The sequence below is a fragment of the Cygnus olor genome, chromosome 17, assembly GCF_009769625.2.
Source record: "Cygnus olor isolate bCygOlo1 chromosome 17, bCygOlo1.pri.v2, whole genome shotgun sequence".
NCBI classification, from domain to species: domain Eukaryota; kingdom Metazoa; phylum Chordata; class Aves; order Anseriformes; family Anatidae; genus Cygnus; species Cygnus olor.
In genome coordinates this window covers 6,372,408-6,399,286 of record NC_049185.1, presented here as the reverse complement: position 1 = coordinate 6,399,286, position 26,879 = coordinate 6,372,408, and the positions used below count along the sequence as shown (strand labels likewise).

At 40.5% G+C, this 26,879-nt stretch overlaps 1 protein-coding gene across 1 annotated transcript; it reads right to left on the bottom strand.

Moving 5' to 3' along the window:
* Window positions 1-54: 54 nt before the first annotated feature.
* On the bottom strand, window positions 55-25,375 carry PPM1F (protein phosphatase, Mg2+/Mn2+ dependent 1F). The gene is made up of 8 exons (XM_040577589.1): window positions 25,180-25,375; window positions 16,524-16,654; window positions 12,682-12,881; window positions 11,846-12,034; window positions 10,834-10,977; window positions 9,789-9,882; window positions 8,605-8,729; window positions 55-6,821 (listed from the first exon to the last, which is right to left on the bottom strand). Exons 1-8 carry the CDS (start codon window positions 25,353-25,355, stop codon window positions 6,768-6,770), a joined length of 1,113 nt encoding a protein of 370 aa, XP_040433523.1. The 5' UTR covers window positions 25,356-25,375; the 3' UTR covers window positions 55-6,767.
* Window positions 25,376-26,879: the final 1,504 nt, after the last annotated feature.

Genomic DNA, 26,879 nt, shown 5'->3' with positions numbered 1-26,879 from the left:
TTGAAGGATTACAAAGATAAATACATTGAAGAAAAGAAACAAACAACACTTCAAATCACTATGCTTTATTAATACTTCGGAAACATCAGATCCTACAGTGAAGAATTCTTATCCCCACTTGTTTCCAGTCACTGCTTTGAAACAACTTCTTGCAATATGCAAATAGATACATGAGGCACCGTGTGAATACAAAAGTGACAATACAAAAAAAATTAAACCTCATGCAATACATACATACATATATATATATATAAAATATGGTAATGTAGGATAATACACACAAGCACTATTAGAACAATCCATGTAAATGAACATACAATATGCATAGCATGTAATGATCAATGACAACAGGTTTCTGAGCTGTGAGCAGAACCAGTCAGTTTAAATAAAGAGTTTTAAGATACTAGAAACTGGTTAAGCCACAGCTTATAAAACCTGCTGTGTTACAGCTTTTCTGCTCAGAGTCACAAGTGCAGATTAACATACAAAATAAATAAAGACTACAGTTCTACAACACTTGGCTAACAGCTCCTACTTCAAAGTCACTGGCCATTCTCACTTTTATTCAAGGTTTATTAGCCAACACAGTGGCAAGAAATATGCCTAAAGCAACAGTTCTGCTCTTAGACTATTTTAATACTGATAAGGACACATTTTTATGTCAGCAGGAGTAGTTACAGAAGTCTAACTTACCACTAAACAAGCAAAGGACTGAAGTTGTTATATAGAGCAGACATTGAAGAGGTACACTGGCTGAGAGGCTGGTTAGCCACGCAGTATGCTGCAGCCTGTCTGTTCAGTCAACTAGCGCAGGAAAGAGAGAGAAATGAAGCACTGACGAAACTTAGAAAGCTTCCCCCTTCCCACCCACTCCCCCCCAGCAAACAGTGCAAATGTTTGAAAGCACAGACAGTCTGCAGGAACAAGAAAATAGAGACAAGAATACTTCTTGAGTCCAGTATCCACGGTGAGAGCTACTCTTACCTGAAAAAAGCTCAAGTACTCCTATGTAATAGCATGCAAGTAACAGGATTTTCTTCTTAACCATCCAATACTGGGCTATGCCAATAATAGAACAGTTGCTCTAGTCTCTTATCTTCCTAGCTGACCTGGTACTTCCTACACTCTTGGTGTTGCAGGCCTCCAAAGATCAGACCACTTCACTATGAACACAGATGAAATTAGAATTATACAGAGGCAACTAAACTGACTTAATAGCCAACAGGGTTTACTGTTTAAGCAGTGATTTTTTTGTGGGGGCAGGGGTAGCAGAAGGAGGCTGACAGTGTAAAATGTCATAAAAAGTAGAAGAAAAAGAAAATTGGGAAGAGAATAAAAAGAGAGAGCAAGACTGACTTTAAGAAGAGGAAGTAAGAAATGCTATATTGGCAAAAAAAAAAGGTGTAAAGTTTTAACCCTCAACAAAACTAACATCTGGCTATTATTAAACACGACATTCCTTCAAACACACTGAAGAAAAAAAACACAACAGTAGTATTAATCATCCAGTATTAAGCAGAATGCCTTTTAACAAAGTTAGAAAAGGCAACATGAAAAAGAGAAGCCACATTATCTAATTGTCCTGAGAAGGTCCCTCTAAGATCTCCCTAGTTTCCTAGCTATTATCTCTTTAGCCTTAGATATCCAAAAGGTATAATCATTCCTTAGATAAAAGGATAAGTACTTCCTTCAGGGAGTGATCATCAAACCCTCCAGGTCCATCTGCCAAGGTGACAAACCCTTCATGTGCCAAATGTACTGCCACACAAATGATAACAAACCAAGAAGTGATCGACTAGATTAGGAAAGACTGATGTTCTTGTGCATGGATATCCAGAACCACTTAGTCATTCGTAAGTTCAGTGCTTGGTACATGAGTATCTCCTGGGAATTAGTAATCAGGTTAATAGCTTAGAGTATGATTACAGAATTTTCTCTCAACTAGAGCAGTCACAAAACCCACATAAATTTAACTTTCTAAGGAGCTGAATGTATCTTCTCTCTTCAGACTAAAAAGCACATATCAACAAGACATGAAACCCTGACTGAGAGGAGTTTGTTAACAAAATAGAGCAAACATTACAAAGCAGCCAAATTTATTTGCTTAAAACAGTGGTTTTTAAGCTGACAGCACACTGCCAACTCTTCTAGGATGCATTTTTTTATTCCATTGTTTGCATTCCAAGAAGCTTGAAAACATTTCTTTCCCTATTGATTTTGTCCTCTTCTATTTGACAAAAGCTGTGTCTTGCTAAATTTCTGTGCTGCCAACACAGCTGTCTTTTGTTTATTTTTGTGTGCACCAGCAGCAGCATGCACAGCTTGGAAAACACATTAACTGGCAGCACTGAACAGCTTGCGGGGAGGGCTCATGCCTGTTCGGGCTCTGGTGGGTCACACCAAAATTAAGGTTTAAGTGATTTTTCTCTCGAAAGGTTTCGGCTTCCTGTTCTATTTGGAGAGATAAGGTTACGACAAGAGCCTATCGGCTTATTTTAGGGTATTTTAAGAAGTGTCTATGACTGATACGTGTGCAGATTCGCTCCCTCATGTCTCCCTCCATTTGATTACTTTCCAGCTGAGATGACTGAAATAAATCAAAATAACTTTGGATAAAGTGAAATCCATTAAATATATTAAAACCAAACAAAACGTATGCAGAAAGTGACAGGCTTAGCTCTTAGAGCTGTCACCACTACAAAACAAATACTCAGCAGGGCCGGCTGTTTTAGTGGCAGGATTCAGGAAAGCAGGGAGGACCAGCCTCGTGGCTTTGGTGCTGTCAGTTGTAAAGGTTATGACAGGCTTGGCAGAAAATCAATCCCTTTCCAGCACAACTGCAGCCATGCTATACATGCCTTTAGAGAGAACACGCAACTTTGCATAGATTAGGAAGTTTTGCACTCATTTGAAAACTTTTTTCTCCCTCTCCAACCTTTCCTGAAAGACGTTCCAGCCATCAGTTGTTTGCTCCTCAAAAAAGGGGAACAGACCATTACCTCCCAGTAGGATTTTGTCTGACAGCACAGGCCCAGTTGTAAAAGGGACAGTAACAGAACTAAGTAGGGAAATTTAATTCAGGCTTAACTAGAGATAAATTACATATGAATCATCTGCAGTCTGCTCTGTTGTGGCTAACATTTCCCCCACCTTCTCCCTAAAGCGTTTGCTTGCTACTTCAGTACTCTAAGAACAGAAATATACCACATCTGGTGCTATGCATTAAGTGTCTGCGTCCACAAGAACCCAAGTAATCATACAAAGAGTGCAATCTTAATTTAGGCTTTAAGCACCTCAATTAACTGATTCTCTCCTTTACATATTGAGGGCATTTGCTGTTTCCTTAAAGCTACAGCTTTTTGTGCAACACCATTTAGAAACACATATGCTCCTCAGCCACTTGTTCTGGAAGCACATTTTTGCTTGTTTTTAAAGGACTGCTAGAAGGGAAGTTTCAACCCCAAACAGCTGCTTTAAGCTATCAACTGAGAATGGCCTCTCCAATGCAGACAGCCAACTTATCTCCAGAATACAGAAAGCAAGAGAAGCACTTTTCCCAACATCCAACAAAAAAATTAAAATTTTAGTGGCTTTTCGTGACAGAAAGCTAATAGCACTGGAAATGCTTTTAAAAAGAGTAGTATCTCATCTGACTTTGAATTCAGATAAGTGTCTATTAAATGCTATTAAAGTCATCACTGTGATTAACACTATTCAACTGGCAGCTCTGATGTAACTACTCTGTGCCCAATTACTCATCTCGTGAGAGCTTACCAGCAGCACCAATTCATTAACACACTTCATGGCATTTACTCATGGCAGCAGTTGCATAGTGACCAGTGATTGCATATATCGAATGCTCCCTCTTAGCACTCCCTTACACGTAAAGACGTTTTAAAAAAATCCATTTAGTAGCATTAACATCCAAGACAGTGCCGAGGGGTCAGCGTAAGTCACCTAGGATGCTTTCATTGTGATTCCTTCCGTGGCTGTTTGAAGACAGAGTTACCGCATCTGAGTGTTGCCTTTTTAATGGGTGTGTTTCTAATTCTTTCAAGCACTGGTATTTCACTCCAAAGAACTGACATTTGTAGCTCTATTTTCCAGCCCACTTCCTTTTTAAAATAGGCATTAATAATACTTAAATGCACTCCTGTCTCTCTCTTTCACTCCTCCATCACTTAGAGGGTGGATTTTGCTTCATCTCCCTCTGTTCTAAAATTTTTCCTGCCTTTCTATCCTCTGTATTAGGAAAAAAAAACACAAAATTAATTTGTAGAACTGTAATCTCATCTATGTCACACCCAGAAGACTTTACTGTCTTAGGCATATTTCTTTGCAGGAGAGGGTGGGGCAAGGAAGGAAAGAAAGGTAGAAGTATGAATTACCCAGAACCACAAGAGATGTTGTATACCCACTAAGCAGCATGACTAAAGCTGGTTTTCAATCAAGCACAATGTGAGAATTTAACAATGCTATGTTTCAAAAACGCAGGCTCCTTTAAAAGGTAATTTTTCTGGTGCCGAGTGCTAAAATACAGCAACAGACATCTAACTGAAGTCTAGTAAAATATGAAAATAATTTTTCATTGAACGCTTGTCTTGAATCCTTCAGCTAACTTCTACAGCTTCATAGATTTTTACTAGGCTCAAGCATTGGTTTTGATGAAGGCTCATGCCCATTAGAAAGATAACAAGGAGACAGGCAAATTAGTCAACTGAACACTGGTAGACAAGTCTTAATATAATGTAGATGATGCTGGGAAGGCCTGGAGAGATGAGATCATTCTCTCACCACAACTACATGCTGCTGAAACCCAAGGGAGAGAGAACAGAAGAAAACAACACCCAACACCTGAAATCCAGGAAATTTTAAGAGGAACGATAAGAAAAGCTAACGTAGCAGATTAGTACTGCAAATTAATAAACTAAAATACTAAACATAGCACCATTCCATATTTTGGAATATTTAGTTCAACTTCATAATCTTCTGCTAGAGCTCTTACCCATCTCCTCACCACACATACTAGTGAGGCTTCTTTTAACAGTATTATGCATTATAGCTGCTAGCTACTAAAAGTGATAATAATGTCACAAGTGAAACAAATATTGGAGTTTTCATGCCAACCCAAGGAGGGTAAGACCATCCATTGTGATTTTCAATAACATTTTGAAAGCTCTCTTCCAAAATCTATAGTTGTGTCCTTTCTCATACTTTCCTTACTGATTTACAAGTCAAAACTTTGAAATATTTTTTCAGTTATAAAAAAATTTCCATAGTTTTTAATCAGACTGTCAAGAACAGATAAGACATCTCCAAAAGCAATTCTCCCCCCCAAATAGTATATTAAATCAAATTTTACTGCAGATGACATGCTAAGACTTATTTATTCCACTGGTAAGATACAAACTGCTATTTTCACCCTGGTTACATCTCCTACAGATCTGACCAGTCTTTTTAAAGCTAGTAAGAAGTCACTGAAAATTGGAGAAATACTTTCTACCCCTTCTAAAATCTGTACTAATTTGCAAAGGTTATTCCTGCTCACAAGGATCAAAGAAATGATGTACTTGGTTATTCAGAACGAAAACAACTTCTGTGCTTTAGAGGAGAAATTCTGCATTCTAAGCTTAAGAATTAAGATTATGATTACCACAGATAGCTTTGTAAAGGTGTATTTTACTTTTATCCCATTAAAAAAAATAATTCCAAATTTGATAGGACATTCTCACATGGCTGTAAGCCCACATTGAAAGACTGTTTCTTCTGTATTGCAAATCTGCCCAAAGAGATTAAAATAAAAGGCTTATTACAAAGAATTTGACTTGTTCAGTTCCTTCCATACTTCAGGAAACTTGGCAAATTTCAGAAACTAAACTATACTATGAACTTACTGACATTACATACCTCCCTTCATGAATACAATAGCTTCCCCCTCTCCTGATAAACCTCAGATAGCTGTCAAATCAAACAATTCTGTATGAATCTTACTATGCTAACAATGAGAACTCTATTTCCAAGACACCAAGAGGCACTAGTGGTCATCAGAATTTAGCACGACTCTGAATATCTGGGTTAGAAATCATAGTAATGGGAGATTAATCCAAAGGGATTATTATGCAGGACTGAAGGCTTCTTTAACTGAAGTAGGTTCACTGCAAAAATTAACACCTACCCTACCAGGTTACCCTCATAGAAAGCTTTCACCACGTAGTTTAGGACAGTAAAACATAGGATGGAAAAGTGGTTACAACCTTCTCAGTGGAAAAGCAACTGTTGTTCAGCAAAACAACAAAGTCATTGTCTGGGTTGCTATGCAATGAGATGGTAGCTCACAGAAGGGACGCTGCATTAAATTGTAAGATCACCACCCACAATAATCTGGCAAAAGGCTCAAGTCACCCGGGTAACTGCGCTGCCCACACCAGCTGACGGTTCAGAGACAGTATGGACATGAGCACACTGCTGTTCTTGCCTTTGTTTAGTTGTCTCAACTCTTCTACCTCCCTAAGCAACACTACATTTCAACACATTTTGATCAACAGGACTGACATATTGCAATGCCATGTGCTTCTAAATTAGGCATACAATCTTGCTGCCAGATGTAAAACATTTCTTGTTTAGATGCAGAAATTACTAACACATTTGCCATTGAGCCTTCAGATCTTGTTGAGTTCTGCTAGCCAGGCTAGCAAAGCAGGATAAAACACAGCCAGGGGCTCTAGCATGTAATGGATCTAACAGTTGCAAAACAAAATACACATTCATTAAGACTCTTCCATCCTTACCTTAGATTCACATCTCCTTAGAAAGTTTAGACCCTGAAAATTTACAAAATATGGTCAAATCAACCATATATTAATCAAAAACGATTACTAAAATGTTTCTAGTTTGTGTAATTAAATTTTCTTGTGAAGGTTGGAAGTGTATTTATTTTTAAATGAAAGTTGTGATAAATCAGATTGTTACTTTATGATCAACTAGCTAGGGCTTCTTGCATGTGGCAGGGGAAAATCACAGTAAGCATTGTGAGGCTTTTACTATAAGCCACCCAACTTGGCAACAATGAACGAGATGTTTTCTTGAAAACTAGTTCCCACTATTCACAGAAGTGAAAGAGTTAAGTGCATTACGCATTAATATTAATGAAATAGAAAAGTCACATTTTAAAAACACTATAAGCTGGCTCACCAGCATATGACAGGAAGCCAGCAATCCTTGGGTGAAATATTTAAGGCACTTGAGGGTAGTCAGTTTTTAAAACCAGGTAATAAAGATACAGCCACTTTAAACTTCTACTTTAAATAAAAACCACAATAAAATAAAGTAACACTGCAAAAAATTGCTCCAACCATAAAGTTCAGTAAACAAATAAACACTTAAAATTAAAATAAAATTCTCATTTGTTATAGTACGCACACACAAAAAAGGAGTGGCAGAAATAGAGCATATTTAACTGCTAGAGCATACACACTGTAAGGATCTCTCTCTTATAAAACAGTCCTTTCTTTTCAGGTTGCCAGATAGCCAATGAAGTGTGTTTGTTAGAGAGAAATAATCCAGTGCAGTTAAATGTTGGATTCCAGTTTATAAACCAGAGCATCCCAGAAAACAGATGATTTTCTACCATTCTTGCTTGGGATATTTCTAGTTAGCTTTCTTGCTCTTTCGGTGGAGCATTCAGTTTTATTTTCCCCTCTCCATACAGACAACATTAAATGTCTCTGAAGAAAGAGGCCACATCATTCTCTTAATATCATCTTTGGTACAAAACAGAAGTAACTTACACAGCACAATGGTGTGCTACTTCTGGTCACCCAGTTCTCTCACGCACCAAGCCCATTCCTACAGACCACACACACAGTAACAAGCTTTTCTTTGATAGTGACAGCTTCTCTCCTCCCAATTCCCAAAGTAACATCACAATTAAATATAACATATAGTATTCTTCTTAAGCACTAATTTAAACTTTCACTCAAAATTCACAAATGGGTATTCTCACCCACTAGCTTATATATATATATATATATATATATATATATATATATATATATATATGTTTCTTACTACCTCCAGGGCAGAGGGAAATGACCAGCAGCCCTGGGACACACTTTACAATTCTGCTCCCAGAGACAAAATAGCTGTTATCAATCTCCATGTCTGCTCAGTGGTTTTTGAAGGGAGGGGAAGAGAAGGAAAAGACAAATGGGAACTCAGTAAAAGGAGTCTTGACTTTTTGTTAAATGTTTGTCCATTTGTCATTTCTTCCTGACATGTTTTGCCTATTGTATTAGAGGCTTCTTCAGTGGAAAAAACAGTTCCTTAACAGAACTTTTTTGAACGTTGTGGATTTTGTCACTGTGTGGCTGCTGCCTCACAGCTGAGGAAATTAAAAGGTGAGCCCTGAGCATCATCACCAGCCCCAAGGCTCTTAGTGTCTCTGAGACAGTCTGCCAAGATGTCCTGTGGATCCCTCAAGAACACCACTAAAACAGTGATGTTGTCATTGGATCCGTTTTCCTTTGCAGCAGCCACCAGTCTTTCTGCCGCTTTGAGACCCACTCCTTTGGTTTGCATTAAATGATCTAGGACCAAGTCTACAACCTCATATGGCTTGATAGCATCAAAGAATCCATCACAGGCTAGGAGCAAGTAATCTTCAGAACCAGTCAGCTCAAATGAATCTCCATCTGCATCACCAGAGATGTAGGGTTTCTGACACACATCACCTAAGACAAACAATCAAAACGAAGACTTCGTTACTTCAAATGTAAATGGTTCTTCATCCACACCTGCTTCCACCATCCTAAAGGACAGATAGATCATATTCCAGAGATACCTGATGCAGGACCAGAGTAGTGAAAAGCGATGGAATAATAAGCATGGAAGGGTTTTGTTTCCTTTGAGAACTCTTGGGGCCTACCTAAATCCAGTAATTTCTAAAGAGTTACTCTAATTCACGTCTTCCTAATTTTGCAGGGAAACAAAGGAAATTCTTCCAAAGTTTATTCTCTTTGAAATACATTTATGGAAGGAGATACTCAGGTCTTCATTTTACAAGCGCACTTCTTGCACAGCCTCCAGAATGCTACGAAAATAAGATGTTTCTTAGCTATCCAGATATACAGCAAAATGCCACAAGAATCTGTTTGTTGTGCTTAGTTCATCAGTTTCGTAGACACAGTAATCAAATATGGGTTGCTATTGATCCGAATAATATTATACAAATTTATACTGATTTGCTTCTAGTCATATATTACAGTTATCTACTGTACTTGTCCAAGGTTTGTTCTCTTTTTGCCGTATCTTGTGAGTAGCAAAGCAACCTCGTTTAATAAGATTCTGGAATACTACAATTGAAGTGCCCTACATTGATGGATATATGCTATTTGAAGGAGGATGTGGTAATCTGATTTAAGAGCTGCAGTCAGGAGAAAGATAAAGTTGACCAAAAAACCACAACAGACATCTAGACACAAACATAAAGAAAGCTAGATAAATTTATTTATTTATTTATTTATTTATTTTAACTTTCTCCACTTTTACATGTGAAATTCTCCAAGTTTAAGCTACTGGAGAACAACACAGTGTCAGAGACATTCCAAGGAGCAAAAGCCTTAGAAGTATAAAATTTGAACTGTCAAGGCTAGCATGCAAGATAGATGGTAAGAGTGGTTTACTATTTGATTGATGCCGAGCAAAGTGTTATTTATAGTCATACAGTCTCAGATGATGCATTTTGATCAAATTTAATCTGAACTGTACTAATTCTGATGGTTTAATCTTACCAATTGCTCTGGAGACAGCTAAAGTACCATTAACCCGCCAGCAGTCCATATAGGTTACACAGCCACCCAGAGCCTCAATACGTGCTCTCTCATCCTGAAAAACAGTAGAATACAAATTTTATACTGAGAGTCTACTTGTGGTTTACTGACCTTATTGTTATCCATTCAAGTAAAAAAGACAAAACCCAAAACCAAGCACTGCCTTACCTTCTGTATTTATAGCATGAATATAGCAAATAAATACATATCAGAATCTACTTCAGAAACATGCACTTAATACAATTACTGGAAACAATCCACCTACTTCCCAAACGTGTCACAGCTTGTCCAGAAAAAAAATCATAAATATTAAGTTTCTGTATCATCGTGTACCATATGAAAGAGTACCCTTCCTGTCACTTTCTTCTATCCCATACAGCTGGGTAAATATACACATTTGGAATAAAAGACAAGACAGCTAGGCTATGTCACGATTCAATGGTGTGTTTGCATTGATACTACTTTAACTACTTCAGTTACTACAAATATTCATGCTATGAAGGCAGATGGTCACACAATGCTATCTAAACTCACAGGATCCCCATCAAATTTTGTGTAATAAAATTTCTGGCTATTTAAAATATATAGGAACTTCAATATACTTTAAGCTGGTTAGGCTAGCAGATTATCATTAGCTTTTGGATGACGGTATAGCATATTATGGAAGCCTTATGTGCTAGTTATGTTAACATTTTAAATAGCTATTAATCTCAAAGTCCATTTATAACAGGCAGTTACACATTCACAAAAAAATCCTGTGAAAGTTTTCTAATTACTATAAATTTTGAAAAGACAGTCTGAGTAGGAACTGAAGTCAAGCCTGCCAGTACTATTAGTACTTTGTAGGAAACAGCTTTTCAAAACACAGGAGTGGATGGAAAAAAAAAGTCATTCTGTAAATCCTACCACACTACACAGAAGTATGTAAAGCACAAAACATTTGAGCAGGCTCAATTCCAAAAGGTTTCAAGAGATATTCTGACAACACACACACAAAAAGACTTACTTCTCTCTCTGGTTTGTGAGGTTCCATTAACGTCACGGCATTTCCTTGCTGGACAAGCATTACCTGCGAGTCCCCTAGCCATGCTATGTGTAGCTTGTTCCCTACGATCAATGCAGATACACCTGTTGTACCACTCCGCAGCCTCTACAGAAGAAAGCAGGCGTGTTAGGTGAATATTCAACAAGCTCTGCTTGTTGGCAAAATTACAAACTTAAGCTTAATTAAACTGAAATGCAGTGCAGTAGACCTGTGATCATAACTCAAGTACCTGAAAAAGGTACAAGATATCAGACAGATCTGAAATAAACTATTTATTCTAGCATACAGATAGCTGATACCGACTGTTATGTTCTTTCCTCTCTGGTCTTAGTTCCCAGACTGATCAGTTACTGCTAAACAAAAGATAACAGAAGAGTTCACATTACAAGCAGTCTTACAATACTGTTACAATTACTGTTACTATAAACCATCCTTCCATTGTACAGATTTGAAGAAAGAACATTCATCATACCAACTTGATTCAAAGCAGATGGATAACACTGAAGAACTGAAGAGTCTGTTCTAGATCATTTTTATAACTATAGAATAAATTTTCATCTTGCTACCACTTGTGACATTAAAGATATGAAGAAAGAAGAAGAAGATGGTGACCACAATATCAGAAAAACAGAAACCTCTTTTGGAGGTAGGGAGTAGGACAACAGAACACCTGGAGACTAATTCCGGCAAAGAGGCAGCAGTGTTCTCTCAAATAATTGGTATGTCAGGATCACTTAAACCACATAACACTTCTTTTCAATCACTCATCTCAAACTTGCAAGCACTGTCATTTTGGTTTTCCTCAAAGAAAGAAATAATTTGATCAAAATAAAACCTTTTCACGTAGCATAATTTCATAAAGGAGTCAGCAATTCAAAGAAGCTATACTGCCAGAATTTTCTGGGTAATACCGTGTTGTCCAAAAGTTCTTGCCGTTATTTAAATACAACGGAATTAATCTCTACCCACTCACCTCTCTTTTGGCTTTGAAAAGAAACATTTCATCTGTCTTCTGGAAAGAGCATTTCAAGGCCTTTGCTGGATTCTTAACAATCTCTTCATGTAGCCCAACATTTACATGTAAATGGGTTGCTGAATAATTGGCAGCATCCACTCCACCATGGCCGTCAAATACCGCAAAGTAAGCGCGATCGATGTCATCCTTTTGTGGGGAGGGAGGGAGAAGAAATACAAGTGTTAAAAATAAAATAGTTCCTAAAGCAGTACCAGCAAGTAAGCAAAGGTTCTCTATTCTGGGCTTTCTTCCATATGATGTTGCATAGGTAAAGGCAATTTAAATCAGTTTACCCATGTGCTAAATGGATAAAATGGGTAATTTACAGGGGCATTACTTTTCTTTGTTGCTTGTCATTTAATATCCTTGAATATTTTGGAATTGAAACAGCAGGCAGTTAGTTATGTAGTTCCACTGCCACTTCATTCATTGGCACTTGTCCTTGTTCAACTGCTGTTCTGTTCCCAGTCTTTTTTTTTTTTTTTTTTTAGTTAAAACCTATCAGTTACCTGAGTCACAAGAACATTACAACTCCAGCAACATAGCAATAGGTAACTTCCCATCTCTCTACATCACTTATAACATGAAACCCGATGTCCCAAGATCTTTCTTTTTCAGGGCATTAGTTAACCCCTAGCAAAAGCGGTCAGTAAGCACTTACTTCAGCAGACATGATATATATGTTGTGGCTACAAATTCTTACCATTTCCCAGATCATCCATCACTAGATCACTCAGTTTATAGGAACGTTGAAAAGCTAACAAATTGACCTCCCCAGTTTTGTCCAGACTTACTGATAAACCAAAGAGCTGATTGAACTCCGGGAGCAAAACATGTCGGTCCTCCATTTTCCGTCGAATGTTACGGATGGCATGGATGGAAACAAGCAGGAATCGCTTCAGTGGTCTCAGTGGTGGCAACTGCTTCTGCCATTCAAAGCAGACATCCCGAAGCTTGTTAAAGAAGCAGCGTTGCAGTGACTCTCCATCCAGCACTGACAGAACAAAGACAAAACAGTAAGTTGTGTTTCATCATTTACCCCATCTTTCCTTCAAGTTTTTCTCCTTACAGCTGCATACCCATATCCAGCACTCTACCTTTACAAGCGCTGCAAGAATTAAAATAGGCTCCTGAGAATCATGTGGAAAGAAAGTGGCAATAACGGAGAACAGGGTACCATTAAGGACAAGAAAAGCTTCTTGTACTTACTGGTTGTCTTTCAAAAAGAGGCTCATCAAATAGGTAGCTACATCAAAAAACAATCATAACATGGATCCAAAAATCAGTCTGGCGAGCTAGAAATAAATGTGATTATTATGTAAGTAAAATGCACAAGGTATAGTGGTAGGAGTACATCCCTACAAAAAAAAAAAAGATCAAGTGGGCAGAAATTCCAACTCAATAACAGATTGCTGTTCTCTTCGACACAAGGGTTGAAAAAATATTAGCCAGGCTTTGGGTCAGGTTATGTCCTATTAAACCACTTCCACTGAAGCATCAAGGAAGTCTGAGAATATATTTTATTGAGGTCAATAGCTCAACTCTTAGTTGGACAGAACAGAATCAAATTTTAAGCTGTTGTCCTTATCTTTTTAAACACACAGGGCTGTAAAAGCTAGAAGAACAGAAAGACAGAAGAACAACTCTGCAACTTTCCTGCTTTGTCATGACAGAGCAGAACCATAAAGACCTACTGAGCATAGTGTGAAAAGCTCCAGCCAGACACTCAAATCCTTTTCTGGATAGGTCCCAAAGATCAATTAATCCAAACTTATTCTTCATCAGACTGAATGATTTGTTTTTTGGCATTGTATCTAGCTTTGCAATGTAGCATCTCTCAGAATAGATAATAATTTGAAGTTCTGTTATTTATGAACCCTGCCTCAATGCTAAATCAACTAACTCCAAAAAACATTGCAAAGATCACCTATACAGCAAAAATAATATGCTGGCCACTAAAGCATTTCCTGAAGAACTGCAGTGCATGAACTATCTTTTCTATTTCTGTTTTATCCTTACTCCTACTAACACTGCTAGCATTAAAGCTTCCTCAGAATTTATAACTCCTAGCTCTCAAGCATTTCTTTTCCTCAGCAATGCTAGATGGCCATCTTCAGATGCATCTCTGAGCCTGGAGAATTGAAAGCTTAAGTTTAAGCACAGATCTTTGATTAGCAGTCACTAAATGTTATCCAAAATTACTTTTGATTTGCTCAATATACAGATATGAGCTGGCATAAAAACTTGTAAATATTAAGTCATCCCATATACAAATATAATTCAATAGGACAGTACCCTAAACAGCCTTATCTACAGCTATTAGTCAAGACATTTACAGAAGTATACTAATACTGACCAGAAGATTCAAACATATACTGCTGTTTAAATACCAGGCTTGTGAAATTTGACATAGACTTTAGTACCTTAATGCCAGAAATTTTTCTGTGGTGCACCACATCAAACAGTAGTATTCATGTAGGTACACATACATACCTTACTCATATATAGTCACTTCTCTTTCATTCCAAGAATGCTTTTTGCCAGAGTTGTTACTGCAATGCAGGAAGACAGTCCATAGTGTGCTGTAGCACAAGAAACATCTTTCTTCCTAGCTGTACAAATGCACACCAGTTCACATGTGCAATAATGTATTACTGCTGCAGTTCACATCAAATATAATTACATGGGAGTCAATAATGAGGCTCAACAGAATGCAAGATGCTCTGATGACCAGTTGCCAGCTGCTCTGTGAAGTATTTGTGCTGAAAAACTACAGAATTATTACACGTGGGTTACAATATGCTATTTCGTATTTTCCTATATAGGTTGTGTAGTACAAAAAAAGACACACTACTGAAGCACATAGTCACAATGTGCACAATTCCCCCTGATGTAAGGAGAACAGTAAAGAAGGTAGTTTTATATCACTTTTGACAAGGGAAGATCTTACTGTGCCTCATGGTTGTTGCTGCAACCACAATATAGAACTTCTGTTTATGGAAGATCAGTACTTCAATGTCCTTCAGTTTCCCCTGCCCAAAGGTGTGCTCTAGCACTGCTGCACTAGCACTACCTTTTTATTTTCTAACAATTGCAACGATTTAGTTGCACAAAGCTCTTCTTTTGTCCGCTCCTCATCTCAGGCAGCATCCTCTCCTCCAGGTGAGCTTAGCACTGAAGTTGGGGCGATTGCTCGCAGACCAACACGTAGAACACAGAGCACAGATACTGGGCCAGTAAGACTAACCTCAAAGTGATTATAAAAGGCACCCAGGAGAATCTCTGAAGGCTTGCAGAACATACCCACAAGCATATGGGTGGCAGTCAGGCATGCTGAGGGTCCAGCCCCACTGGGGGGCAGCAGAGGGTGCGATCCCACCGCCCCCAGCCCAATCCTGCTCTCCCTGGGAATCTCTGGAGGAAGAGAGACAGTGCGTGTTGTTTAGACCCCAGCCAAGTTGATATGAAGCCAACTCTTCTCATGCACAGTGCTAGAAACTCGCTAAATCTCTCCAGACATAGAAAGGCTACAACATCAGGCAAGGGAAGAAATATTCAGGGTGCAGCAGGATTTAATTGTGTTTTCCCACCCCGTTTCAGGTTTGTAAATGCATAATGAAGCAGGCTTCTCAAAAGCGTTGTGTCCTGGCCATTACCAGAGCTCTGTTTGGAGATGCACCCTCTGTGGCACACTGAACTGCCTTTGAAGTCATCCTAGGGCAACGTAAGGACGAGGATTTCCCCTTACAGGATAGACTTGTTGTCAAAGACATCTCTCTTCTCCATTTTTTAATCTTCAATTGCATCCTGCTCCATTTACATTCTTGTCATTGGGACTGAAGGTTTAGTGAAGCCTAATGTTAAGTACTTCAGTGTGTAAATGCAATATGACCATCTGTTAGAGAAGGCTCAAACGCAGTACTCAATCACCACAGTCTGTTCTCTCCCTGATTTAGTCAGATGGGAGAAAATGCAAGCCTCAGGTAAAAGATACATGATTCAAATTCTTCATAATCCCATCTTCATGGGAGAGGGCAGGGAGAGAAGAGGGAATAATTGATAAAACACAGAGACTTGAGAAACTTGCCAAGAAAAAGACCTTTAGTTTTAAGATATTCAGGTTCTGGAGGGCCCAAAATCTAGTTTCCAAGATCAGACAAAAGCAACATGGAATACATGGATGAATTTAAGGTGTTACTATGGCTGCACAATAGCAATTGTGATGATGCCAACATCAATGTATAACTAGCTAAAGTCAGTCTACCAAAGGAGACGGGGCACTTAGAAAATACAAGGTTATCAACTTCAGTTGCAAGTTGTGGTAGTTCACTGAGGAAAAGTTCTTAACTAGTTCAGTTCAGGAAGCACTGTGGACATACTCAGTCCTTAATTATTTTTGGGAAGAGAAACACTCTTCCCTTTCCAGAAAACCAACCCACGTAATCAGTCTGGGGCTCGTGACACCACATTCGCACAGCTACCTTTTATTCCACAGATACCCAGCAGGAGCAAATCAAGTTCTGTTCACTACTGTTTGCAACACACCTAACCAAATATTCTGGGAAACATTTCAAAACACTGAAGTCTTCCAACAGACAGCCTCTGGAAAAACCACAGAAGGAAAAAGTATACTTACAGGTGAACCTTTCCTCATCTCCTTCTCCCTCTGTTTCCACACTTTGCTTCTTAAATTCAGTCAAGTCTGTTCGGAGAACTTCATCAACTGCAGCATGGATCAACGATGCTGCAAGAAGTGGTGAAAAACCTCTGCTGGTAAGAAAAGGAAGGAAAGACAAACTACCATTAGTTTAAACTGAGCTACAACCTCACTGTTTATGACTGCTGACCTCAGCTCAGAATTAGAAAGCATTAAACACAATCAATAATTCCAACTTTATTAGTAAACTTGTAGAAGAAACCATATGTGTGATATTTATTCATACAAATGTTCGGTGTGATCTTCACTTAGACAAGCGCTTTCTCAAGAATGCAGAGAAGTACATGAATCATGTTTTCAAACTGTTGCCTCCCACTTCAGCCACAGATGGTACGTTCAGCTCTCCGATGAGAATGGCTACCTCCAATTCCAGTCTCTGAATGCAACATTTTCTTTCTATTCACTACAGAACACAGCTCACTTGCAGCCAACTGTCTCACCACAGGCAGTGTCTCTGCACTGTGGCACACGTGCATCTCCAAAACGTTTACTTAGGACTGCAATTCCCTTCCCTCCACAAGAAAAGTCATGCTCAGTACTAACCCACAAACCCGTCACGCTCGGTTTCTCCTGACTGAAAGTTCTCCAAAGAAATCGCCTGGGAAGAAAGCGCAAAGGGTTGGCACCGGGGACTAGGCTAAGAAGAGACTCCAAGACCTGATATTCAACTGAAGCTTTCAGCTGAGCTTCTAGAAGACAGTAACACTACACAACCTACAAACTCTCCTTTTTACTCAATGTATTACACAAGCTATCTGCTTTATCGAAACACATGCTTGTTACAGTGCTTCTGAATCTGTGAAAAAATAAGCTCCATTCAACTTTAAAATGGGACTGCTAGAAAATGAGTCTTTTATATTCGCTATATTCCCATGGCAGGCACTAACAATTACAGTATGCGACACACATTCCAGACGTTTTCCATGAGCACAATGAAGAATAAGCGTGGACATCCATAAAAAGAATTTTATCTGTTGTTCATGGAGTGTTTGATGCCCACAAAGCACCAAATTATGCAACCAAAGCAAATAACACATTAAGGCACCTGCAGCGAGTCAAGGACAAGCTGTTTTGCAGGGAAACATTTAAAAATTCCTGCATAAAACTGGCAGGCTATAGAGTAAGAAATGGTGGAAGCAAATGGTCTCTGAAAAGGCTGAACAAAGATAACTGGTTTTGTGTGCACAGAAGAGAGGAGGGGAAGACTGTGAGCCGCTAGATCCCAGTGACAACAATCTGAAATGCATTTTACCATTGTGCTTCTGAAAGAGAGGCCTTGTAATATCCTCAGAGCCACGTACGACTACCTCCTGTGGCAGCAAACAAAAAGCATTGTGTTAGTCAGCAGGCTGCTAACAGAAGCGTGTTTTATGCTCCGCATTCGGTAGTGGTGATGGCCTACTTTAATGACTCATTTCAGTACTTCAAATAGATGGCAACGTGTTTGCAGTCCTTTCAGCGCTAGCTGCAGTCATATCATCACAGGAAACCAGAAATTGGCATTATTTGACTTTTTTTTTCTTTAAAGACTAATGCATTTAGCAGTCAGTTCCCTTCCCACTTAAAAGTAACAACGCAATACAATCACCATGACACCAACAGACAATCTTTTAAAAGGTCAGGCAAGAAATACGTCTGAAATGGAGATGGCTAACAAACAAAGTCCTGTTTTCCCTAGTATAGGTGGAAAAGAAACGAATATGAGAATATAAGCCACACAAACGTGAGCAGATGCACAGATGATGTTCCTGTAAGTCAGAAGCATTAGTTAAAGCAGGTTCCAGCTCCAAGAACAGAGACAAAAGTATTAAGAGAAGTAGCTATGCATTTAAATGCATAGAAAGCAACAGCTTCAGCCACCTACAGAACTCTTCTGCTCTATGGGAGAATAAATTCAAATCTAGCCTTGGTTTCCAGTTCAGCACCAGAACTGATTGTCACTTTGTAGGCTTCTGCTTTCCAAAGCCCCAGTTTGCTGAACGAGGTCCCTAGCAAGAACCTTAAACAAGAGGCATCGTGCTAAATGCCATAATTCTCAAGTCCCATATAAACCTCTACTTACAGGAAGCTTGTAACTAGGAACAGGTTTACAAGTTATTAGGTCACATCCTTCAACTTTGTCCAGTTGCCACCCAGTTCCTAAGAAGGAAATCCAAGATTCCTCAGTACTGATATGCTTCATTCAGCTTTGCTTCCTATGCATTTCCTCCCTATCCTCCTTTAAAGTTTTACAAATGCAAACAAGGAAGGAAAATGGCTGCTTACTGGGATTTTGTTGCGCAGCCAGCAAGAACGGTGGGCAGCTGGTTCTGACAGACTGACACGAGGTAAAATAGAAGTTTAAAAAACATGACCCTAGCCCAAGAAGCCCAAGACTCCCTGCTGATGGGCTGAGCCAAGCATAACTTAATTTTCATGAATCAGAAGAAATACTGTAACTGCTTCCTAAGTGGGAAAACAGGGGTGTTGGGAGGAAGAGGGAAGCTGGCAGGGTGTGTTACATGGAAAGGAAATTACCTTCTCCTGCAAGAGTCCCAGAAGAAACATGTCAGCCCCATTTCTATGACACATGCAATGCTAACTACTTAGCCTCAGCCCACACAGGCTAGCAGTAAACAGCCTCAGAATTTCTTTGCTACAGGCTCTTTGTTAACAAAAAGGGTGTGTTTTGACCACAGCAAAAATGTAAAAGAAAAATAATACATGTTGTAACAGTGGAGATGAGGCATTGTAGCTTCAACACAGGCTTAAGTCAGAACACCAGTGGCTGGGGCAGAGAGCTCGTATCCTCCAGGTACTCCATGGTAAAGTATAAGCCTCGTTTTAAAGACTTGAGCACAGATAAAAGCATTAGGTTAAAGAGTAAAGTCATGCTTCTGCTAATAAATAACACAAATTTATATGCCATCCTCCTCCTTGAAAGATTCTGGCCAACTAGACACATACTGTACTGTTAAAAGGACCTATGTGAAGGTTTGCAAAGCTTCTCTCGATATCCATACCTTCCAGCCAAAATAAAGTTACACATGGAAGCAGAAAGCAATTATGACATTTTGCATAGCCTCAGCTTGGCATGAGTTACAGAAGTGAACTTACTTTTCTCCTCGTTCACTTTGTTTCTCTACTGCAGCACAATTTAGTTCTCTATATCACATGAAAAAAGCAACTGTCTCTGACCCATACGTATTGTCCTTCGGAAATAAAAGACAACGCACGCAGGCTTCTTCAGGAACCAGGAACCCTAGTAAGATCACTTTATTTGGGTCTTCAAATACCCCAGAACACCTGCAGTGAACGTTGCAACCAGTTCCATTCTGCCCCACCAATATAAGTGAGCCCGTTCAGTAGCCTGCAGGACACAGCTGCATTTTCAAGGGGTCAGGCCCCTCCATCTCACCCAGAGCCTCAGCTACGGCTGCGCTTCTTTCAAAGGCTTGAAAACACAACAGGCTTTCTGTTGTGCTGTGCCAACAGCTTGCGGCAGCTTTGAGGAAGCGGGGAGTACTGCAACAGGCGGCAGACTCCAAACAGCTGCTCTTAAGCACTTCCAGCAGAGGAGCAAGCTCTGTGTAACCTGGTGGAGGGTGGTATGAAGCCCCACGAGAACCTAACAAACACCCAATGTTTACACAAAGCCTGCTGAATTATTTACTTTTCTTGGAAGGAAAATAATTCATGCTCCCTAACACACGCTCTTCCATGGCGAAGCCAGGAAGTCTCTGGGTGTACAAGGACAAACATAAGAAATTACCAACTGTGCTGCCTACGTTGGATGATCACCTGCCACCTTTGAAAGAAAAAAAAATTTGCATGACATTCTTTTGAGATATTAAAGTGCTGCCACGGCACCACCGTACAATTCTCTGTCCCTTTCAGAGTATTACATATATATAGCTATATACACACGCAGACATATAGAGACAGGTATGTACAGGCTGTGCGATGAAGAGATGCTGTATCTGCTAACAAACACTTCTAGTTAAGTCAGTTGTAGCAGGAGCACAGGGAAGATTTATTCTTGCTCCTATTTGCTACACAGGGTCTGTAACACCAGAAAAGCAGATACACTACAGCTTTGCCACTAAAGCAGAAGCTCATCACTGTGGGCTCAGTGTGTGTTTGCAGAACACTGCAGCCACATCAGCGAAGCTGTTTTAACGCAGGTCTGCAGATGCTTGCAGTTCTCTACCAAGTCACTCACGATGCTGAAATAATACCAGGTCACAAGTTTCCTAATAAACAAGAGCTGCTTGTATTCACTGTTTTCTCCCTCATCTGCTGCTTTTGTTTCTCTCCCCCAGATTATGTATCAGGATATATATATATATATATATATAAAAATTTTGTCTCCTGTCAATGAGAGAACATCTGAAATCCCAAAATGAATGGGAAGTCATTTCTTGTGTTAATGACACCAGGTCTTTAGTAGATGAACACTGATGGAATTAAAATAAAACCAGACAAATAACATAAAAATGCATGAGCAATGAGCAAACATGCAAGTTCAAGGGAAAGACAATTTCACTTTTTCAAGCAGAGCAAAACAAATTGATTTAAACACCCACAAGTCACCAAAAAGTTTCCTCATCATCATAGATTTGATCTTTTTTTTTCTTCAGCATTTACTCAAGTTTTTTTCCTCTATTGCATTGCAGACTTCCCCATACACATGCTTTCTTTTTGAAGGCAAGGTATTTTTTTTAATTTTCTTTTTTGCAAAATTACTACTGAGAGTATCTTCTAACAGGGAAATCTCCTTGTCAGTTTTAAATTAAGAACTGTATTCTGAAAGCCAATTTACTGGGCACAAAATTAAGAGTTTGTCCAGCCTCTATATATTGTTGGAGGCAGGTCAGAACTGCCAAAAATGTTATTATGCATACACACATCCAGCGTGAGCTCCACATCTTTCCTGGCAGGATGACATACAGCCTGACAGGAGCTTCTGAAGCAGCAGTGGGCAAACCGGCTGCAACAAATCAAGCTGGTTTTGACCATCACCCAAAATTACCAGAGTCAATTTGTTAATCATTGACTAAATTAACTAGTAAACAGCAAAAGTGCTACATTCTTCTTGTGCATTAACTTTATCAAGGCTTCCAATTCTAACATGATTAATCATAAGCTAATGAGAACTCTGGCAGGAATGGCCTTCTCTTTCACGAAGGCTGATGCATGTACCCTTCCACCACCAAGCACAACCGGTCCCAAAAAAGCAGGAAGTTTGTTTGGAGGCATTGGCAGATGAAATTCACTTTCCTGAAACAAACAGATCACTGACACTGTAAAAACGTTTCTAGCAAAGAGAAGTATTGGTGCATTACAGTAACATATGCTAAATGGAAAAATTAGGAGTAAGGAAGAAAATTTTAGGCAACTTTTTACAAGCAGAGGTCATGGTAGCTGGGTTATTAGTGGTTTCCAGAGAGGATGGCACTAAAGGGAGTTTTTAGAAGAGACTGGACAAACCAGAGGCAAGGTAAGTCCTGTCCCAATCCCACTCCATGTGAACATCACATAAAAAACCATCAGAATAGCAAAATTAACTATTCTAAAAGCAGGGAAATGCTGAAAATAAAGACACCAGGGCAACACCTTGGGTGCAAGCATTACAGTGTAAAACAAAGACACAAAACAGGATGCTGAGGCAACTAAGAGATGAAACACTCGTTTGGGAGGGGTCACAACAGGAAGCCAGAGCTCACAACTGTTATTGTAGTAAAGTCTCCTCAAACAGGAAGCCTGCTGGAATTTCATATTGTTCTTTGGCTATGTGACAGGATGGTGTTACAAGTTTCGGCTCCTATCAAGGCAAAGAAGAAACTTCTGTATTGGAGCTCTGACTTCACCTTGTGTTCTGTTTCAGTAAAAGTAAAATTTCAGGTTAATTTCTGAAGTTTTGGAAATAATTAATGGACTTTTCACTCATGTTGATCCATTTTCAGATTGTTGTAAAACACAGCTCTTATCCAAAAGTGTGTTAATTAAAATTCTGCAAAGCAAGATTACTTAATCCTGCCCCAATTCTTCAGAGTTTTATGCAAGTATTTAATTCTATACAAGGCAGGCAGTTCCATTGATTTAAATCAATTATTCAAAGTAGAAGCATCTGCAAAGCTTCACTGTATTGGCAATTTAACCCAAGCCCTGTGAGGAAGAAACGTGGCTGTCTCAGAGTGCTAGCTACATTTGCAGAAGGTAGTTAAAATAACTCATTTTAGATTCGTAAAGACATCCAAGGGGTTAGTTGGACACATCCAACTCCTTCCACACAAGTGTCATGTGCAGCCTTAGAGGAATAACAGCGTTCAGAAACCTGTCGTTGGACACAACTGTTATTCCTTACCCTGTTCTCTTCTCATATGCAATCCTGATCGGTGGCCGAGGAAGAATGTTTCTCCTTGTAAAGACACAAAGGTTTATGCCTCTGAGCAACAAGAAGATGAGCTAAACATCACCACATGCTGTCTCACAAGCTAAGGATATTGCCGGACCGTTATTAGCTTGGGCCGCTCAAGGTATACTCCACACATCCGTGCGGGTGTGAACGAAGTATCTGACAATGCAGAAATAAACAGCAGAACTGTGCACCAAACTCAACTCCCAGTAACACTGATCTATAGACAAATCCTTCATCATTACTAATCATCACATAAAATACATTCTGCAATGCTGGAGTGTTACAGAACTCTCAAACTGAGCAAATTCAGAACAAGCTTCAATGCAAGAAGTCGGCAAGGTACACCTAACAGCATCTGCAGTATGAGAGACCTCGTGATATTGATGCTGAAGTATCTCAGCATGCATGTTTTCCACTGAGCTGCCATCTGTGGGTTAGGGACATTACCATGATAGCCTGCAACAGCACAACCCTGGGCCTAACCTACAGTGACCTCTTTGGAACTTGCTTCCTAATCTGGCATCACCTGTGCATCTTTAACAAGTTTTACACAAACATTTAAATGCCTCCCCTAAGGCATCCACCCCCCCCCCCTTTTTTTTTTCTTTCTTTTCTTAAAACTTTTAGCAATCTTCTTTCTCCTATTTGTTTACATTTCCTCACCTATCTTTTTGTCAAAGATTTGGGGGAGTCAGATTAACTGCAAAGTTTATTTAGCCTTAAGCTGCATTTGAGTTGACATTTGGCAATTTCTCACACAGTCACAGACTTCAGTTTTGGTTCTTAGTTACGTGAATTATAAGAGGGTCTGCACTTCCAAATTACTACATTCCTGTCTTGGCCTTGGTCTCTACCATGCTCTTCCTCCACGTACAAGAACTTAGTTGACCCAGGATGACACTGCAGCCTTTCTGCGATTGTAAGACAAGCTCTGTCTGCATCAGAAGTCCAGAACTGAGCTGCAACCCTGTTGGGATGCCTACATTGGACACTTCATGCATGCTGTACTATGGCCAAGCACATAGCTGCACAAATGGCTGATTCTGTTTTGCCTACTGGCAGCCAAGAAAACGTGAAAACACTAACCTGACATACTGCTGTTTTCCAAGTCCAGTTTGTGAAAAGAACCATAAAGTAGATTTTTGCATTTTTACTCTGGGTTGCTTTCTTTTGCTGCCTTCCCCTTTGTTTGTATTTTTTTTTCCAGCTTAGGAATTCAGAAGCCCCACAAAGCAGGCTGTCTAATCAGAACTGGCTGCAGGGCAGGTATGTGAAAAATGCAGCTTCTGACAGGGCAGGCCCCTTTCTGGGTAAACACCAGAAGTGACAGGTGAGATGAAAGCATTGCAAAAGCAATGTTAACTTGTTAACGTGCATGCCAGAGAACAATGGAATATTACAGGTGGGTAACTCATAAATGCTATTTTAAAAATCACTACAGTTTGAAGAATCTATCCTGTACCTCTACAGCTTCATGCCTTCCTCTAAAATAACTTTGGAAAGTATCACCTTGGTCCACGTGGCAGGTGGGTTTCCACATAAGTGTGTGTTCAAGCCTGGCATCGCTGTTCTTTAAAGCACTCACCCAGAACCTCTCTAGCTCCAGAGAGCTCAAAACCTCAGCGCACACGATGCGTGTGCAGGCTCTTTTAGGAACACAACAGCTGCGTTTTGTTTGGGAGCAGTTTAGTCAGAGCTCAAGTAAGAGACAGATCACTTGGGTTTTACAACCTAAAAATGCACTTTTTAACGCATTTCTCATCTTTAGGTCTAGGCACACCGCATAATTAAGTGACGAACGCCATGTAATTAATGTTATGCCTGGAGCATTGACATGCACAGAAGCGACTTGATTTTTTAAGGCAATTTAAGAACCTGAAGATCACCTGCACCTTCAACGACAACAAAACCTACTGAACGTCCATAAAACCACCACAGCGTAGCTGGAGACTGCAGACAAGCCTTACCTCGTGGCATTCCTCTAACTATCAGCCAACGCAGCCCCCCCCCGCACCCCTCACGAATACAGCCCTCTCCCGAGGCTTCCCGCCGCCTCTCCCCGGGTCTCCCCGTGACCCCGCCGGGCAGGACCCGCGCAGGGCCCGCGGCCGGGGGCAGCCCCCCGGGGCCCGGAACCTTCTCGTCCCCGACCCCCCGCCGGGTCCCGGCCCTCACCTGCCGCCCAGGAGGCTCCTCGCCAGCTCGGCCAGCGCCCCCGGCGCCTCGGCCTGGCTCAGGGCGCCGCTCCCCGCCGCGCCCCACGGCGGCGGCTCCCCCGGGCCCAGCGGCGCGGGGAAGTCCCGCAGGAAGGCGCCGAGGGGAGCCGCGGCCGCCTCCGCTCCCAGCGCCATGGCGGCGCCGCGCTGAGGGGCGGCGGGAGGGGGGGGGGAGGGGGGAAAGGGCGCCGTGACGGCTCCTTTAAGCGGGGAGGGGGAGGGGCTTCATAGAGGGGAGGGGCCACGCGGACACGTGGCCGGACGGGGAGGGGGCACGAGGCGGGGGGGGGGGGGCACTAGGACCCAGCGGGGGCCCAGGCTCAGAGCGGGTCTGTGAGGCGGGGGGAGTCGGGGTGCACCCGTTACACGTCTCTCAAACTGGCTGCTAATTGCGTCCCCTTATCCCCTGGGACCATTCCTTACTCATATAAGAACGCCTCTGGCAAAGAACAGGCAGTGTCAATAAACCCCATGGGGCCGTATTTGTCTCTAGCTGGAATATCCCAAGCAAACAGTGAGAGAAAGCCCCGAACCCTAAACCCACAACGTAGCAGTGTCAAAAACCCCAAGGAAGTCGGTCTGGAATACTGCCTTACCTCTGCCCTACACCTTCTGGGGCCTTTTGGGTATTTACAGCGTACCAACTGTAACAGAACTGTAGTTTGTTACTTCGTCTACTGACTGATTTTTAATACCATAAGACATACGGGGGCTTTTCATGACTTTCATTTGTGTTAAACACGTTCAGTGTTTTATCAAGACGTTAACCCAGATACTTGTTTGGGAAAAAAAACTTCAGAACCCACTCCCCCCCTTGCACTGTGTCAATGTCTTTAACACTATTTGTATCCCCCATCCCCTCCTCGATACTCAAGCATCCAGATGTGCACAGGTGACAAACCTTCCAAACAGCAGCAGTTTCCAGCAGGTACAATTAGAAACAGTTTTTTACTTCAGATATTAAGAGCAGTAAAACTTCTCACCTGGTATTAAAACAGCTTCCAGTGGTCACCGGTTATATCAGAACACTTTCACAGGAGGAAGGGATTAAGCGGAAGCGCTAGTTCACATTCAGTGAAGTATTGCTGCAAGCATTTGCACTACCTTGATTTCTTGTTCTCTCCTTCTCCGACATCTCTATTTCAGAGCACTGACTCATGTTCTTTCTTCCCCATTCTATTGAAAAAGCTAGTAAGCAATGTACCTCCCACTTTTTTTTTTTAATTGCCAGAGAGCTCTGAAAAGAAAGAAGCAGCACAGTTAATGCTTTCAAACTTTCTTATTCTTTTTATAATGGGACACTGCAGAGGGGATCCTGTAAAAAAATCATCAACTTTGAAAAAGAGAGCCATTATTACACTTTTTTTTTTTTTTTTTTTTTTTTTAGAGTGGGCTTTTAATTCAGTGATTGGAAGGTCAGTTTTGTGAAGGATCTGAGTGTTTTGAATTCCTGCTGAAACTGGTAAGTATTTAGCACTCATGCCAGGCTGAAGCATCTGGCACTAAGTTAACTGTGTTCAGCAACAGAGACTGCTGAGGTTTTTAGAGATTCCTAAGTCATTACTGTCATGGAGATTCTTATCCCACCCTTTCCCTTTGTATTCCTGTGCTAAACTGCAGTGGCCTGTATCCTATTACCAGTTCCAGGAAAGCAGGCAA